At 51.7% G+C, this 18,119-nt stretch overlaps 1 protein-coding gene across 9 annotated transcripts; it reads left to right on the top strand.

The window, feature by feature from the left end:
• Nucleotides 1–851: 851 nt before the first annotated feature.
• MAMSTR (MEF2 activating motif and SAP domain containing transcriptional regulator) lies at nt 852–6,205 on the top strand. 9 transcript variants are annotated; one of them, XM_082607610.1, is made up of 10 exons: nt 852–934; nt 1,512–1,595; nt 2,753–2,791; nt 3,415–3,590; nt 3,770–3,954; nt 4,285–4,387; nt 4,609–4,803; nt 5,091–5,300; nt 5,379–5,433; nt 5,637–6,205. In XM_082607610.1, the coding sequence occupies exons 2-10, from the start codon at nt 1,538–1,540 to the stop codon at nt 5,918–5,920; spliced, it is 1,305 nt and encodes a 434-aa protein (XP_082463736.1). In that variant the 5' UTR covers nt 852–934; nt 1,512–1,537; the 3' UTR covers nt 5,921–6,205. The 9 variants fall into 9 exon arrangements, with proteins under 9 accessions (XP_082463736.1, XP_082463732.1, XP_082463730.1 ...); XM_082607606.1 differs by having other exon boundaries at nt 2,699–2,791; XM_082607604.1 differs by having other exon boundaries at nt 853–934; nt 1,197–1,595.
• The last annotated feature ends 11,914 nt before the right edge of the window (nt 6,206–18,119 follow it).

The following is an 18,119-nucleotide window of genomic DNA, read 5'->3' as shown; positions in this document are numbered from 1 at the left end:
ATATTCTGTGGAATAAGGCATCAGGGCCCCTGCCTGGAGCATTGGGCTCCTGCCGAATCCTCCGTGATATTTATAGCCATGGCCTCAGCTTGCCCTCTTGCATGTAATCCAATCCAGGAGCACTGTGGCCTCCCACACATCTCAGGACAGAGCCCTAAACTTGTTCTGCCAAAGATCAGGCCCTCAGTCCTGCCAGTGGGAAATAGCCAGCGCTCCCTTCGACCTCCCATAGCCCATACTCCAGCCTCCTCCCTCAGACCCAGGAGTCTGGGTTCCCAAGCCCCTTCTGGACCTTTCTGCCTGTCGGGCACACTGACGGATCTCAACGTTTCTTGTACCTGTTCTGGAATCCCTCTTCCCTCACACCCGAAAGTATGGGCCCGCAACCCACTCCTCCCTCGGGCCCAGGAGTCCAAGCCTCTGCCTCTTTTTCTTCAAACGCAGGAATTCAGGTCTCCAGCCCCCTCCTCCCTCAGACCCAGGAGTTCGGGGCTCCAGTTTGAACTTTTCCCTCCCCCGAATCCGACTCTGGCTGCTGCGTCAGGGAAAAAGTAAGCGACAGGTGGCACCTGCCTATAGGGACGGGGCACGACCACCTGCCGCTGCTGCTCACCCTGAGCCCCTCTCCTGGCACCTGCTTCTGTCAGTCCGCCCGCCGCTGTCCCTTTCGACCCCGCAGCCCCAGGACGTGGAGGAGGAGCGAGCCGGGAACCCCGACTTCCGCCCCGCCCCAGGCCCTCCCAGTCCGTGCTCCCGCCCCTTCTCAGGATGCCAGGAGGGGCTCCTGTCTCCCCCCGCCCCTCTCCATCGCTCCCGACACGCCCCCAAAGGGGGGTACGAGGCGGTCCCAGGCTGGTAGGGCGGAACCTGCCGCCTCCGGCCTTGACTGCGGGACTCAACCCGCTCCAGAGCACAGCTGAGCCGAGCCCACCTGGTGAGAAGCCCCTGGGGTGGGGGGTGGGAGGGGAATCCGCCTTAACTCTTCTGTCACCTCTCTGATCCTAGTCCCTTCCCCACAGACCGTGGCGGCTGACACCCACCCACGCCCTTCTCAAATGCAGGTGGCAGAGACCCTTCCATTCCCCAGGGACCTATCGGGTCCCCTTTACCCTCTTGATCAAGGCTGTTGGATTCTAGGCCCCTTAGAGTATTGAGTTCCTTCCCTTCACCCCCTTTTCCTCCCTCTCCTTTCATAGACCCGGGGTCCAGGCCACCAGTGCCCTCCTTCTTAGGACTCAGGAGTCCCAGATCTGAGGCCCTTCCTCCCCCAGACCTCAGGAGCACTGTGGCCTCCCACGCATCTCAGGACAGAGCCCTAAATGCGTCCTCCCTCACACCCAGGAGTCTGGGCTCCCAGCCCCCTCCTCCCCCAGGATCCAGAAGTTATGGCCCAAGGCCGCTCCCATCTCTAAGTTCCTCAGGCCCTTTCCCTGCTGCGTTCACATGCAAGGGACGCCTCCTGACCTCCACTCTGACCCTGCCTCCTGTGGGGGCCCTGCTGTCCCCGCCAGTCCAGGTCCCCATCCCAGCCTTGGCAATGACCCTGGCGGCTTCCTCCCAGCGCTCCCAAATCATTCGCTCCAAGTTCCGATCTGGTGAGAGTCTTCTCTCTGTACACGTAGGGAAGGGACCCTCCCAATGCTGGGAATATAAGTCTGGGAGTCCGCACGGCGGGGTGACATGGGGGGGTGGTGGTGACACATGCCAAAGGCATGTGTTTTCTGTGCAAGAGATTATTTATGTAAAGGAGGCCCCAGCAAAGGGGTGGAGTTGTGGTTGACAGTGAGGGTGCAAATGGCTGGTGCAATGCTCACGTGAATAGTGGGGAATGGGCGGCTAGGGGTGGGCGTACAGAGGACCAGGTACTGCCAAGGAACAGGGGCTTAAATTGACACCTGTGCAAATCGGAGGAGCGCCCAGTGTGGAACTGTGGGCAAGGGGACAATGAGCTCTCAGGCCTTGAAAGCGTCAAAGGTTACATTTCAGGTCCCAGCGCAGGTGAAAAGTGTGCAAGTGGGTACACCTGAGGGTAAAGTCCTGAGTAGACAGAGCGTACCTGAGTGTGCAAATGAGTCTGCTTCTGTGGTTGGGTGGGTGCGAAGACACCAGTAACCAAAGAGCAAGGAGTGTGCAAAAGAGTGCACGTGTACAAAGAAATGTGCAAAGAGAGATCCTTGCTCCACAACTGGGGGCCAAATTCTGAATGCATTAACGTGGCTGGGTGTGTGCCGAGACAGTGAACCTAGGATGAAGAGTGGCAAAGGGTACCAGTGCACAAAAGTGCTGTAGATGCAAAAATAGAGCCCAGGGAAATGCGTGTTTGAAGGTGGGTGTGCGAAGGGGGCGACTGAGGGGAGGCCCAGAGGTAGTGCAGAAGGGAGTGGGCGTGTGCAAAACGGGGTGCGGGGATGAAAGGGGCGAGGTACAAACGCTAAGATGGTGATTGGGCGGAGGATGGGGTGGGCATCGGCTGACGAAGGGGGCAGGTGGAGGAGTTGGGGGCAGGGCTGCCTCCTGCCTGCACCACTGTCTGGCTCCTGGCCCTAGAATGGCTCTGGCCTTCGGCGCTGTGCTGGCAGGGAACAAGCAGGAGGCCCGGGAAGGGAGCAGGCTGCCCGCCCACCCGCCTGCACGGGGTGTGTAAGGGGGCTGGGCACACGTGTCCCGCCAACAACTGCAGCTCACACTCGCCTGCCAGGCCAGGCTCTTGGACACTCCCTTCCCGCCTTTCTCCTCCCACCTCCCTCCACAGTCCTCCAGCTTCGGATCCACAGACGCTATCAGGACACGAGTAAGTGTGGGCCCTGAAAGGGAGGGGATGGCGGCCCCACTCCCTTGGGGCACCCTGGAGTGCAGCTGCCACACATCTTGCTTCGGTTCCCCAGCCTCAGTCCCTATGCCCCAGGGTACATTGCAATCCCATCCTGCCCTTCCCCAGGACCCAGGAGTAAAAGATCCCTGGCTGCCCCACCCCTAGGAGCTTTTCTTCCTGCTCTTGGGCTTTTCCCACTCCAATGAAATGCATGAATCCAGATCCTGTTTGTTTGGAGAAGACAGGCATCCCACACCCCACACTTGGCACACATACAAATCTCAGGATGTGGATTTCAGCTTCTCTCTCTCCCCAAGAACCAGGAGTGCTGGTCCCACCCCTGTCCCAGCAAAACCCCAGGAATCTGTGATCCTCAGCTACCACACCCCTTGGTGACTGAGGATGAGATTCCTGCCTTTCTTGAGAATGTAAAAGTCTGGGTCCCTAGCACTTCTGCCCTTAGATCCAGGAGTCCAGACAACCAGCTCCTGCCACTTGGGTTTCACTCCCTGGCTCTGTCCTCTTGCACCCGGGGGCTGGGGCCTCCAGGGTCCTCCTTCCCATGCGGCCTTGTTTCTCCCTGCCTGGCTTGCTGCCTGCAGCCCTCTCAGGGTCCTTTGCTGCCTCTCCATTCTTGGATCCAGATCCATGGATCTCAGCCGCAGACCCGGCTCTGGCTCCGGCCCCAGCCTCACCCTCGAGCCCAGCGCCTTTCCTCTTCAGCCCTGGGGTCCTTCTCCCTGAGCCAAAACACTACCCTTGGCGGTCCCTGAAGAAGGTGAGTCTCGACCAGAGTGAAGAGAAAGTCCCCCTGAGAGTCTAGCCTTGGTCCTCCTTACTGCTGCCCATTTTGCACCTCTCTGATGGGGACAAGCCGACCCCATACTTTTCATGGGGCTCTGGGGCAGGAAAGTGGGAATGGAGCAGAAGCGGTTGACATCATACCTGCTTTTTCAGGAGTCTCCCAAGATCTCCCAACATTGGAGGGAGCCCAAGCCCAAGAAGAACTTGACATACCACCAGTACATGCCCCCAGAGCCGAGACAAGGGTCCAGGGCAGACCCCCAGGCTGAAGCGTCGGCCTTGGGTCCCCCTGGACCACCTCCATGGGAATGGACAAACTCACAGCAGCCACCTCCTAGGTATGACCCTGTTTTTGTTCTCTGGGAAGTTCAGGCCCCCAGCTCCCTTCTCCCCCAGGACAAGAGTCCAAATCCCCGGCCCCTCTCCCTTCAGTTCCCAGAAATCCTGACCTCATCCCCGAGAGCCTGAGCCACCTCCTCCCCACCCCCGCCCCCTGCCGCGGTCCCTCTTCTCTCAGGCACCCGAATTAGCCTCCTTTGTTCTCTCGGAGCTTCAGAACTCAGGTCCCTTGCTTCCCTGCATCTTCAGGAGCCCCTGTCTTTGAGGACTCCAGAATGCCTTTTCTCTCTGCTCCTTCTAACCTGTTTTCCCCTCACAACTCTCGCCAGGATGAAGCTCAGTCCCCTCACTCCCTCCCCACCAGGAGTCCCCAGCCCCTCGCCCTCTCCACACAAGTTGGAACTTCAGACTCTCAAACTGGAGGAGCTGACGGTGAGTTTGGGGAGTAGCTTCCCAGGCTGGCCCTCTCGCTCAGCGGGGACCGAGAAGTCTAACCTTGCAGCCTCTGCTCCATTGGAGATCCAGGACCTAGGGTCCCCAGTCCCTCCTCCCTCGGTTTCCAAATGTCCAGCTCCGACCCCACCCCCGCCCCCCGCCCGCCACCTGCGCCCCGGAGCCCGCCTAGCACGGCTTCTCTCCGCCTCCCTCCCTAGGTCTCAGAGCTCCGGCAGCAGCTGCGCCTGCGGGGCCTGCCAGTGTCTGGGACCAAGTCGATGCTCCTGGAGCGCATGCGCGGCGGCGCCCCGCCCCGCGAGCGGCCGAAGCCGCGGCGCGAGGACGGTCCGGCGGGTGCTCCCTGGCCTCGTTTCAGGCGCAAGGCTTTGGGAGCCGCTGGGAGGCCGGGCTCGGTGAGAGCGGGACTACGCGCGTGGACCAATGAGGAGAAGACAAAGCGGGACGGGGCGGGAAGTCGAGAAAAGAATAGCCAATAAAGTGTGTGGGGCGCGGTTAAGAGCAAAGGGGGAGGATCTTAAGGGAAGGGAAGCCAATGAAAGAATAGGGGGCGAGGCCGAAGGGAGGCATGGATGAGTGAAGGCCCGGGCCGGGACCAGGAGGTGGAGCCACAGGTAGCGAGTGGTTGGTGTTGCTCCCAGTGGGCACGGCTTATAGGAACTCGCCCTTTTCGCCGTTCTAGTTGAAGCCGAGTCCAACATCTCACTCGCTGCCCCCTCCACGTGCCGCGGAAACCCTTGTGACGGCTCCGGCTCCGGCTCCGGCTCCGGCTGCATCGACGGCTCAGGCTCCAGCTCCAGCTCCAGCTCCAGTGCCGATCCCTTCTTCAGCAGCAGCCTCGACAGCCCTGACACTGGAGGAGGAGCTGCAGGAAGCGATCCGCAGAGCGCAGGTGAGAGGGAGCGGGCCTAGGGTCTCAGTCAGGATCAGGCTGGAGTCCCAGGTTCACGCCAGTTCCGCCCGTCCACAGTTGCTTCCGAACCGGGGCATCAATGACATCCTGGAGGATCAGGTGGAGCCTGAGGGTAAGAGCCGAAGTCCTAGATTTGCGGGGAAAGGGGGCCGAGGTTCTGGGCTTCTGGGTTCGCGGGAGGAATAGGTTGGTGTCTGGACTCCTGAGTCCTACGGAGGAGTGCGCTGGGGACCTAGACTCCTGGAAAAGACGAATAGGGTGCTGGGGTCCGGATCCCTGCCTTCCTAAGCTCACACTTCATTCCTCCCCCTACAGACATGCTGCCCCCCATCCCCCTGGACTTCCCCGGCTCCTTCGACTTGCTGTCCCCCTCCCCGGACTCTGAAGGCCTCTCATCTGTCTTCTCTTCCTCGCTCCCATCCCCCACGAACTCCCCGTCCCCCTCTCCCAGGGGCCCCACCGACTCCTTGGATTGGCTGGAGGCTCTGAGTGGGGGTCCCCCACTGGGCTGTGGCCCCCCAGCCCCCAGCATTTTCTCTGCTGACTTATCTGATTCCAGTGGCACCAGGCTGTGGGACCTGCTGGAGGATCCATGGTGATGGATTGTGGGGTTTCCAGGGACTGTGAACTGGTGGGGATGGAGAGGCCACAGAGATAGACTCCCTGAGGGAGGGATTGGAACAACCAGCAGAATCCCTCCCACCACAGACACAAAATCAGAGACAACGCTCATGCCCAGCTGGCCCCTGCACTGCTGCTGACATGCCAACCTCCTGGCTTCTGCCTGACCTCCATATGATCCCCTCCATGGTTGTGTGGCTGGGGGCAAAGAGGTTTCATTTGCTGCTGACCAGGGCAAAACAAGCTGCTTGCTGCTTCCCTCAGAGACCTCATGGATGTTTTTGTTCCCACTTTCATCCCCCCATCCCACTGACTAGATGGATGCCTGTTGCTGGGGAGTCTGGAAGGTGGTCTGTGTTTTTTGGATGCAGGAGAGGGACAGGGAAGAGTAGGGAGAGAGAATAGTCTGCCAGACCCTTGGCTTCTGATTGGAGATGAGAAAAATCAGATGTGTCACATCTGAGGTCAGATTCTCTCGGAAGCAGAGTCTGAGACAAGATTTGTGTATCCATGACTTAGGAAAGAAATGCTCCTAGGAGAAACCAATGAAGGAATAGATGAAACAGGACAGCGATGGGGAAGAAGACTAGCTAGAATGTGATTTCAGGTGAAGTCCCAACATCAGCCTGATCCCATGGGGAGCTCTGCAGGATAAATTAAGTGGTAGAGTCTTTCCCACCTTGAGGCAAAGGGACCTGGGCCTTTGAGGCAAAGGGAGATCCCTGTTTGGGTTTATTACTGCTGAATAACAAACCACCCCAAAATTTAGAGTCTTAATTACTGTCTGTGATTGTTCACAATTCCATGGATTGACTGGGCTCAGTGAGGCACCATATAATGTCAACTAAAGCTGCAGTCATCTTAGGGCCCAACTGGACTGGAACATCCAAGATGGCACACTCAGGTGCATCTGGCACCTTGGCAGGGATGGCTAGTAGGCTTGACCCTACTGGGCTGTGGGATATCTGGACTTCTCTCATTCTGGGTGTGGTCTCAGTGCTCTCCCTCTCCATGTGGTTCCTTTCTCCAACAGGTAGCTGGACCCCTCACATGGTAGCTCAGGGCCCCCCAAAGTGAGCATTCCTAGGGGAGGAAGCAAAAACTTCCAGTCTCTTAAAGACTAAGCTTGGAACTGGCACAACGTCACTTCCACCACATTTTATTGGTTAGTGCAAGTCAAGGTAGCCCAGGCTGAATATGGGAGAAGACTACACAAATGTATGAATATCAGGGGGCATGGTCATGGGGCACTGTCTTTGGAGACCTGCCACTACATCCCTCTAGGCAGTCATGGGCCACAGGTCACAAGAAGGGGGCAGGATATAAACTCCAGGCACCTCAAGCTCAAGGGCAGTCCTGGGAACAAGGTTGCAGGGTAAGCCCTTAGCAGCAAACTGTTTTAAAATATAGGTTTATTATCATTCAGGTATGGTAAGGCCAATAGATCGGTAGACAATTGCCACTGAAAAGATAGTTTGTTATTTTCACAGATCCCAAAGGAAGGGGGCATGCCAAGCTATGCAGGGCACCAGGGTCAGTCAGGAGTTAGAGGGGAAGAGGAGAAACTTGGACAAGAGTCTTTACTGTGGTTTCCTTGGGAAGGAACAGATGAAGCAGAGTAAGTTTAGGATTGTCTAGTTTGAATAATTTCAGCAGGCTCTGGGGTATAAGCGTTGTCCCCAGTTGCCTGGAACTTGGCCCTGGGGTGATTAGGCTGATGAATAGTGGCCTGAAGTATAGAATGCCATAAAGGAAGTGGTTGGGGGTATGGGCTCTGGGTTGGTTGCTTTGCATATGAAAGGCATACTTACATGTCAGTCCTTTATTACCTCTAGAAATTGGCTAGCCCTGGGAGGGGCAGTCCCTCCAATGTCAGCAAGGCCCCAGATGTCAAAGCACCAGAAATACAGAAATAAGAAGCCATGATTAATGCATAAAGCACACAGAAGCTGGGTGTTGGGTGCACAGAACTGGTAAGAGGAATCTGAGGGGACCCGGGCAGGCTGCCAACAGTGCCCACTACAGGTGGGAATGTACAGTGGATTAGTTATGTGTTACAGGACCTAGAACTAGTGACTTCCCCTGGCTTGCTGTCATGTCAGTTTCCTTATTTGTACCTACAGCCCAGTGTGGCTGAGAGAGTTCACTGAGAATGTCCATGAACTGGACCTGGCATATGACATGTGATGATAAACATTAATCACCATTATTAGCTGCTGATCGACAATTCTAGTGCTTTGAAGTGTGTAAACTCTGGTGAACATTGAAGATCCAAGATAAAAATGGAAGGGAACAAATGCTCGTTACCATGAGGCAGAGGGAATCCTTGATGTCTTCCAAACCAATCAGGTAGAATTTGTCCTCCTTACTTTCCAGATGAATTAATTAAAGATCAGAGAAGGGGAGCGACCTGCTCAGTGCCACACAGACAGGAGGTGTTGGAGTAGGGTAGGGTTTTTTTTTTTTTTGGCGGTACACGGGCCTCTCACTGCTGTGGCCTCTCCCGTTGCGGAGCACAGGCTCCGGACGCGCAGGCTCAGCGGCCATGGCTCACGGGCCCAGCCGTTCCGCGGCATGTGGGATCTTCCCGAACCGGGGCACGAACCCACGTCCCCTGCATCGGCAGGCGGACTCTCAACCACTGCGCCACCAGGGAAGCCCCTGGAGTAGGGTTTTAAATCAGATTAATATGTCTACAGCCTGTGCCCTCAGGGTTGAAAAATCAAAGAACCTCAATCTCTGCTCTGGTGAAGCTCAGACATTTGCAAAGAGAGTCCCAAGGCAGGGTGATAGGTATTTTCATGGCAATGGTACAAGGAATAGGAGGGGCATGACTCCTAGAAAGTGACCAGAAGCTGCAGGGGAATGGGACAGGGAGGTCAGAGAAAATATTTTTGCCAGGACTCAAAGGGTGAAGAGGAGCTGGTCAGAGGAAGCTCTTGGAAGACAGCGTCCTTGTAGAGGGAGAAGAACATGCAAAGGCTTGAAGGTGTGAAGGGCGCTGCCACCTGGGGAAACTTGTGAGGTCAGGGTTCCTGGAATAAAAGGTGGGTGTTGGTGCTGTGGCAGAATTCAGGGCTGAAGAGGTGGGTGGCGGCTGAGTCCTGCAGGACCCTTCACATCAGGATGAAAATTGGTGGGAAAAGGGTACAGTCAGCCCTGGAAAGATCCGAAGGGGTCTGGCAGGTCTTCCTCTGTCTCTATTTCCCTTCTGACACTTCTGTGCCTATACCCCTATATCAGTCTGTTCCCATCTCTCCTGTGTCCAGAGGAGGGCGGCCTTGAGCTGAGAGCCTGTGGGCCCTGTGTGCAGTCTCAAAGAGAGTCAGGGCTAGGGGTGGCTAAGGAATTCTCTGGAAGGTGGAGATTTGAAAGACAGACCCAGGATTGCGAGGAGTGTGCAAGTTTGAGTCCAGAGTCTGAGGGACGGGCTTGGGTCCTGCATTCTCCATGGCCTGTCCCTCAGCCCTTTTCCAGACATGTCAGCTACTTCCTCCTGCCCCGGAGGCAAGGACTGGGCCTCCCCCAAGGGGGTGGGGAAAAATGAGGGCTGGACCTATGGGGGAGCTGGGGGGAGGATGAAGTCAGATGGGGACCCCTCCCCTACCATGCTGCCATCCCACGATCTCAGTGGAAGCATGAAAAACACCAAGAATATATTTGACAAATTACCCATTTATTTTATAGAGACGTTCCCCAGAAAGACGCATTCATATTCACTGGGGAGACGGGAGAAGAGTATATTTTGCTTTTCTCCCCCTTCTCCCTCCCCCTCCTCCTCTTCTTCTTCTTCTTCTCTCCCCCCCAACCCCATTTCTCCCTCCCTCCCTTCGTATCTCTCTTTCTCCCTCCTTTCTCTGTTACCACATAGCTAACTGGCTGCTTCCAATCACTGACTTCTATTCTGCCTTTTACCTCTATTGTATTATTATTATTATTATTATTATTATCATTATCATTATCATTATTATTTGGCCTCGCAGTTTATGGGATCTTAGTTCCCCAACCAGGGATCGAACCTGGGCCCTCAGCAATGAAAGCATGGGGTCCTAACCACTGGACCGCCAGGGAATTCCCATCGTCCACCTTATTTTTTCTTTCTGCTTCACCAGAGATGACCATTCCCCAGCTCCCAACTCCACCAACCACCTGAGATCCTCGTCGTCATCAAGCACAGCCTCTTAGGGACCTGTGGGAGAATTTCTCTGGGAAACACACCCAGGAGAGCTTGACACAGAAGCAGGCGCCATGGTGGTTGAGGGTCATCTCTGGGGCCAGATTCACCTGTGTGGACTTATCTCTCCACCACTAGCTGCCTGGCCTAGGGCAAGCCATTTAACCTCTCTGTGCCTCAGTTTCTTCATTCCTATAATGGGAACAAGGGCAATAGTACTTTGTGGGGGTGGTGTGAGGAATAAATGAGTTAACCTGGGTAAGGTGCTTAGAACAATGCCTGGCGTATAGTAAGTGCTCATTAAGGGTCAGTGACTGTCACCGCCCCACAGAATTGATTTGATTCCCACTCCTCTGCCAAATGGCTGTGTCCCCCCACGTGACCACCACATGTGCACGAGGGTTGCCCTGCCCTTGGTGTTGTCCAGCTTTCTCATTTTCAGTCTGTCCACTGTTACCTCTTGTTTCTCTCAAATCTTGTTTATCCCTGATGGTGGATGATAGGGACTCCCATACCTCAGACAGCCTGGTGATGAAGACCTCAGAGCCAGGGCAGGTGGGGGTGGGATTAGATGGCTGAACTGGGAGGAAAAGAGGGAAATGGGAATTGTGAACGTTTATTCTCTAGAAGACAGCCTCTCTCCTTCCCTTGGGCAAACTGCTTCAGTGCCAAACCTTCATTCAAACTTTGAACCCAGCCCCTCCCTCTCTGGGGATCCTAGACAAGTCACTTCCCCTCTCTGACCTCATAGATGACCTGGTTCCTAGGTATTTTCCCAAGAGAAGTGAAAACATGTTTGCATAAAGACTTGTACACAAATGTTGATAACAGCATCATTCATTATAGCTCTAAACTGGGGAGAGCCCAAATGTCCATCAGATGGTGAACAGATAAGCACCCCATGGGACACCCACACAGTGCAATACTACTCAGCAGTGAAAAGGTGGCGAATGGTTGATACCTGCAAGGATATGAATGAATCTCAGAAACATGAGGCTAAGTGAAAGAAGTCAAACACAAAACACTAAACATGGAATGATTCTTTATGATTCTAGAAAAGGCAAAACTAAAGTGACCAGGAGGTGTAACCAAGCAGGACCCTATGGGGCCTTCCCGGGACAGGTCCCCCCGTGTCCTGCACATACTTCTTGTCTGTAGAAAAACTTTAGCCTCCTAGGCCTTCCCCGAGTTACAAAGGATAAATTTTATCAGAGAGGTGAGATAAGCAGAAGCAAAGGAAAAACAGTCTAGCAAGACAAAATAATAATAGTTTAGCCATTAAACAAAGTCAAGGACCTTTAGTTCCTCCTCAAGGGCTATAGATAATATCCTGAGTCATATCCTTTGAGCTGTTTTGCAGATACTGAAACCCCCACCAGGTGGAAGAAGTTAATTATATGCTACCCACAAGAATGTAGACCCCAGACTGGTTGGAACCAGAAGGTTGATGATGTTGACTCCCAATTACCTCACTACCAACCAATCAGGAGAATGTCCAAGAGCTGATCACGCACCCTACAACCCCTCTCCCTTACCCTGTCTTTATTTTTTTTTTTTTTTTTCTTTTCTTTGCGGTACGCAGGCCTCTCACTGCTGTGGCCTCTCCCGTTGCGGAGCACAGGCTCCGGACGCGCAGGCTCAGCGGTCATGGACCACGGGCCCAGCCGCTCCGCGGCATGTGGGATCCTCCCGGACCGGGGCACGAACCAGTGTCCCCTGCATCGGCAGGCGGACTCTCAACCACTGAACCACCAGGGAAGCCCTCTTACCCTGTCTTTAAAAGCCTTTCCCTGGGCTTCCCTGGTGGCGCAGTGGTTGAGAGTCCACCTGCCGATGCAGGGGACATGGGTTCGTGCCCTGGTCTGGGAAGATCCCACATGCTGCGGAGCGGCTGGGCCCGTGAGCCATGGCTGCTGAGCCTACGCGTCCAGAGCCTGTGCTCCGCAACGGGAGAGAACACAGCAGTGAGAGGCCCGCATACCACAAAAACAAAAACAAAAACTTTCCCTGAAATCCATCGAGTCTTTCAAGCACTAGCTGCCTGGACTCCTTGCTTGGTGCCCTGCAATATACACTGCACTTTCCTTCACCACAACCCGGTGTCAGGAGATTGTCTTTACTCCATGTGGGCAGGCAGACCCAAGCTAGGTTCAGTAACAGAAGCAGCTCAGTGGTCCCTTTCAGTATATTCACAGAGTGGCCCATCCAGCAGTACAATCAATATCAGAGCATTTTCATCACCACAAAAAGAAACCCCATCTATACCCATTAGCAGTCACTGCCCATTTCCTCCCAAACCTCTGCTCCTCCCACTAGGCAAACACTAATCTACTTTTTGTCTCTGTAGATTTGCCTATTCTGGATATGTCATATGAATGGAATCATATGTGGTCCATTGTGTTCAGCTTCTTTCACTCAGCATAATGTTTCCAAGCTTCACCTATGTTTTAGCATGTACAGTATTAAAATGGAGCAGGACCCTATGGTCCTTCCCCGCCATGTCCTCTGCCTGCCTTTTGTCTGTGGAAAACCTTTAGCCAAAGAATAAATTTAATCAGAGAAGTGAGAAGTTGCAGAAGCAAAAAAAGCAGTCAAACAGGACAAAACAATAATAGGTTAGTCACTAAGCAAAGTCAAGGACCTTTAATTCCTCTTCAAGGGCTATGGATAATATTCTGAGTCATGTCCTGTGATCCATCTTGTAGATACTGAAATCCCCACCAGGTGGAAGAAGTTAACTACATGATGACCAGAGTGTAGCCATGACATAAGCTGCCATAATTCTGAGAATTGGCCTCAAGGAAATGGGAACAAACTGACCCTGGAACTGAAGATTAACTGTACTTAAAATAGTCAAGATGATGCTAATCAGACCACCAATGACCAATTTCAAGACGACTGTCAGAGCTGACTGCTATTTCTGCATGGAGCCCCCTCCCTCTGTCTATAAAAGCTCTTTCCCACTGATTGTCAAGGGGGGCGAGTTGGCCTTTGGACAGAATTCCACCCTCACCCCCACCCCAGTTGCCAGCATCCAAAATAAGGCAAACTTTCTTTTCCACCAACTTTGCCTCTTTATTAGCTTTTGAGTGGTGAGCAGCCAGACCCCCACTTTCGCTTACCGTATTTCACTCATTTTTTATGGCTGAATGATATGCCATTTTATGGATCCACCATATTTTGTTCATCCCTTCAGCAGGTGATGGACATTTGGGTTGTTTCCCCTTTTTGGCTATTATGAATAATGCTGCTATCAAATGGGTAGATATTATTGTATATAAATTGTATTCACTAAAGCTGGGAAATAAAGACCAAGCAGAACAAAATGATTGTGTTTACAGACACATCCAGAGTTGGTAAAAGGATAAAGAAAGATAGAAATATTCCAACAAAAGTGAGAATCACCATTAACTGCAGTGGAGGGAGAGAGGCTTTCTGGGTGTTTCTGTATCCTGACAGCATCCCAGGTGTGCAGTAAAGGGTTAACTCAACAGTCTTGGGGGTGCTTAAACCCTGCACATTCCAAAGAGAGGACTGACCAATGATCAGCTCCTGGGACATAACCTCTAAGCTCTTGGCTTGTCCTACCTGCTAAGAGTGTCTTTGTTTACTTGGAGCCTTGGACCACATGGTATCAGCTTAACTTCTGGAGGTACTGGAGACTGAGTAGCTGAGGTCAGTCACATGGGCATCCAGCCATTCCTACATGACCAACCCACAGTAAAAATCCTGGGCACCAAGGCTCTTGGGAGCTTCTCTGGTTGGCAATACTTGGTATGTGTTGTCACACATCGTTGCCGGGAGACTTAAGTGCTGTTCATATGACTCCACTGGTAGAGACAACTGGAAGCTTCCACCTGGTCTCTCCTGAACTCTACCCTGTGCACATTTTGCCTTTGCTGATTTTAATCTGTATCTTTTCACTGTATTAAAACACAAACATGAGTATAACGACTTTCCTGTGAGTCCTTCCAGCAGATCATTGAATCCGAGAGCGGTCTTGGGGTCCACCGACACACCAGGTCTTAATCTGGATAGGAGTTTCTGCTGTTATTCTTTTTATTTATTTATTTATTTATTTAGGCTGCACCGGGTCTTAGTTGTGGCACGCAGGATATTCGTTGCAGCATGTGAACTCTTAGTTGCGGCATGCATGTGGGATCTAGATACCCAACCAGGGATCGAACCCAGGTGCCCTGCATTGGGAGCACGGAGTGTTACGTCCTGGACTACCAGGGAAGTCCCTGCCCTGTTATTCTTTTTTAAAAAAAATAAATTTATTGATTTATTTATTTTTGGCTGCATTGGGTCTTCGTTGCACGGCCTTTCTCTAGTTGCGGCAAGCGGGGGCTACTCTCTGTTGCGGTGCGGTGGCTTCTCTTGTTGCGGAGCACGGGCTCCAGGTGTGCTGGCTTCAGTAGTTGTGGCTCGTGGGCTCTAGAGCACGGGCTCAGTAGTTGTGGTGCATGGGCTTAGTTGCTCCGCGGCATGTGGGATCTTCCTGGACCAGGGCTTGAACCCATGTCCCCTGCATTGGCAGGCAGATTCTTTTTTTTTTTTTTTTTTTTAATTTATTTTTGCTGTGTTGGGTCTTCGTTTCTGTGCGAGGGCTTTCTCTAGTTGTGGCAAGCGGGGGCCACTCTTCATCGCGGTGCGCGGGCCTCTCAGTATCACGGCCTCTCTTGTTGTGGAGCGCAGGCTCAGTAGCTGTGGCTCACAGGCCTCGTTGCTCCGTGACATGTGGGATCCTCCCAGACCAGGGCTCGAACCCGTGTCCCCTGCATTAGCAGGCAGATTCTCAACCACTGCACCACCAGGGAAGCCCGGCAGGCAGATTCTTAACCACTGCACCACCAGGGAAGCCCTGTTATTCTTTAAACTGTGCATTTTATGAATGTTTCACATGTATGATATTAGAATTTAAAAAAATAATCAGGACTTCGTAATGAACAGAGGCAAATAAAGAAAAGGGAAGAATTAAAAATAAGTTTCAGGGTTGGGTTGTTGCAGAAGGCTTGCTGTGGCTTTTAAGAAAACATGCAAAAGAGAAATAGCTTCAAGAAGAGCAAAGTGAAGAATCACTCAATTCACTTTGGCCTACTGGGTTTTAGAATCCGAGAATCTCGCTTAGCAGACTGACTTCAAAGCTCAGGAGAAGTGATAAAAATACTAAAAGAGACCTCATTCAAAGAGAAATGTAATTGAAAATGGTGCCATTTTCCCCCAAAGAAATCGGAGATAATTTTAAAAGATGGTAATATCCAACTTTGGCAAGACTGTGGGAGAATGGGCTTAGACGACAGAATATAAATTTTTTCACAAGTTATACAGCATAGTTGATTTTAAATGCACACTTCATGACCCAGAAATTTCAATTCTAATAATATATCCTTTAAAAGAAATATTAGTATGCATGCATAAAGATTTCCCACACTATAGCCAAAAATGGCAAATGACAAGGATATTCTCCCCAGCATTATTTGTAATAGCAAAAAATAACAAACGCCCTAAAAACCTTCAGGTGGAGTATGGATGTGCCATAGTTGATGAATACAATAGAATCTTTTGCAACTACCAAAAGAGATTGGAAAGATGCTTACTACACAAAGCAGATTTAAAAAGAACAGCAAGGGCTTCCCTGGTGGCACAGTGGTTGAGAGTCTGCCTGCCGATGCAGGGGACACGGGTTCGTGCCCGGGTCTGGGAAGATCCCACATGCCGTGGAGTGGCTGGGCCCGTGAGCCATGGCCGCTGAGCCTGCGCGTCCAGAGCCTGTGCTCCGCAACGGGAGAGGCCACAACAGTGAGAGGCCCGCGTACCGCAAAAAATACATACATAGATAAATAAGTAAAAATAAAAAGAACAGCAAGTTCCAAAATTTGTACGGTCGTATATGTAAACAAAAAATGACACATGATCTTTTTACATTTTATAATTTAATTTTTAAGTTTTTAAGTTTTAAATTTCTTTTAGTTTTCTTTTTAAAAGCTTGGTTTTTTCCCTTTGGATGGCTCAAGAGTTTATCCCCCAGATGGTTAAGAATTTATCTTTTAATCATTAATTTGTAATGTTACCCTCAACATACATTAAATTCCCAAATTAATTGCTGTCCATTTCTGACCTTTCTAGGCAGTTCCTTTCGTCTGTTTTCCACGCACTGGGATCACGCTGTTTTATTTGTTGAGGTGTGACATTAGTTTTTAACATCTGGTAGAGCCTGCCCTGCTCAGCACTCTCTACTTTTGGAAGTTTTAAAGTTATTCTATTATTAAACTTTTTTTGGGGGGGTCTAAAGTGATGTTTCTGGCCCCAAAATAAAAATGTGAGAGTCGGGCTTCCCTGGTGGCGCAGTGGTTGAGCGTCCGCCTGCCGATGCAGGGGACACGGGTTCGTGCCCCGGTCCGGGAAGATCCCACATGCCGTGGAGTGGCTGGGCCCGTGAGCCATGGCCGCTGAGCCTGCGCGTCCGGAGCCTGTGCTCCACAACGGGAGAGGCCACAGCAGTGAGAGGCCTGCGTACCGCAAAAAAACAAAAACAAACAAACAAACAAAAGGCTGGAAATTTGAAAGGGGAATCCTTAAATAGAGTTACTGAGAAACCTATTAGCCTAGTAAGTACTGTGGCATCCCATTCCATGGGTACCAAGCCACAAGAAAGAGGCCCTAAGAGAACCACCCAGAGAGACTGAAGAGGCCTGCAAGGGGGATGTGTGGTAGTCGTTAGAGCCATGCATAAATCTGGGGCATGTGGGCAGGTTGCTCTTGCTTGCCCTCTGTGAAATAAAATTCATGTATTATGGCAAGATGAGAAAAATTTAAACATGAAGATTCTTCTCTGCCCTTTGGCCTCTCCTCTCCCCGCACTGTGCATTGTGTGTCTGCATTACCCATTGACACACTCCCCGTCCCCCATGGGCAGGAATCCCTGCTCAGTCATAAACAGCAACATTCTCCGAGCACTAACAAGACAACTCCTTAAAAGATAACATTCCTTCTTGATCTCATAAGGCGTCACATGACCCACCAGGATGATGCTTAGATCTGGATTATGTAAACTGTTAATAACACATCATTTGATGTACAGCCCTCTGTCTCAAAAGAACTTATAAAACTGTGCCTTGATTTCTAACCAGTGGAACAGTTCTCAGAGCTTTCTGAGATGCTCTTCCCTGGTTATAATCCTCAAATTTGGCCCAAATAAAATTTTCCATTTCTTTCTTAGGTCCACTGATTAATTTTTTGTCGACACCTCTTTGAAATTGGGTACGACCACATGACTTTCTTCAGTCACTGAAATGTGAGTGGCAAACCTTTTCTTCCTTTGTACCCATTTTTGGAGCTTCCTCCCATTTTTTTTTTTTTTTTTTTGCTACACCGTTTGTCATGTGGGATCTTAGTTCCCCCACCAGGGATGGAACCCATGCCCCCTGCAGTGGAAGCGTGGAGTCTTAACCACTGGACCGCCAGGGAAGTCCCAGCATCTTCCCAATTCTTAGGGTATTCTTTCATTACCTTTTCTTGAATCAGCTCCCTTACAAATATGGTGGCCGTGTTTGTATTAGGTGACCCCCACCCCGCTCCCCATGACCTCAGGTAATTGACTCATGGTGGATGCCTGACTCAAATATCAATCCGATTGAGCCAATCAGATTATCTTTTTCAGGAATGTCAAACTGTGGCAGAGACACACTAGGAGTTTTTGTTGGGCCCTTGAAATGAGACTTCTATTTCACCATCACCTCCGTGGTCCACCATCTCTGCATGCTGGAAATGTTACAGTAGCCTTCTCACTGGTCTCTTTGTCTCCATCCTTGCCCTTACAGCCCTGTCTCCACATAGCAGCCAGATATGTCCACACAGCAAATCAGATCATATCACTCCCCTGATTAAATTAAAGCCCTCTGATGGCTTCCCATCGGTCTTAGAATAAAACCCAAAGTCCTCATCGTGGTCGACAAGGCATTTCATGGTCCCACCCTGCTAACTTCTCCACCTATATCTGT

This window comes from Mesoplodon mirus, assembly GCF_964341445.2.
Source record: "Mesoplodon mirus genome assembly, chromosome: 19".
Lineage (NCBI taxonomy): Eukaryota > Metazoa > Chordata > Mammalia > Artiodactyla > Ziphiidae > Mesoplodon > Mesoplodon mirus.
Note: the sequence above shows the minus strand (reverse complement) of the source record. Positions and strands in the feature narration are given on the sequence as shown.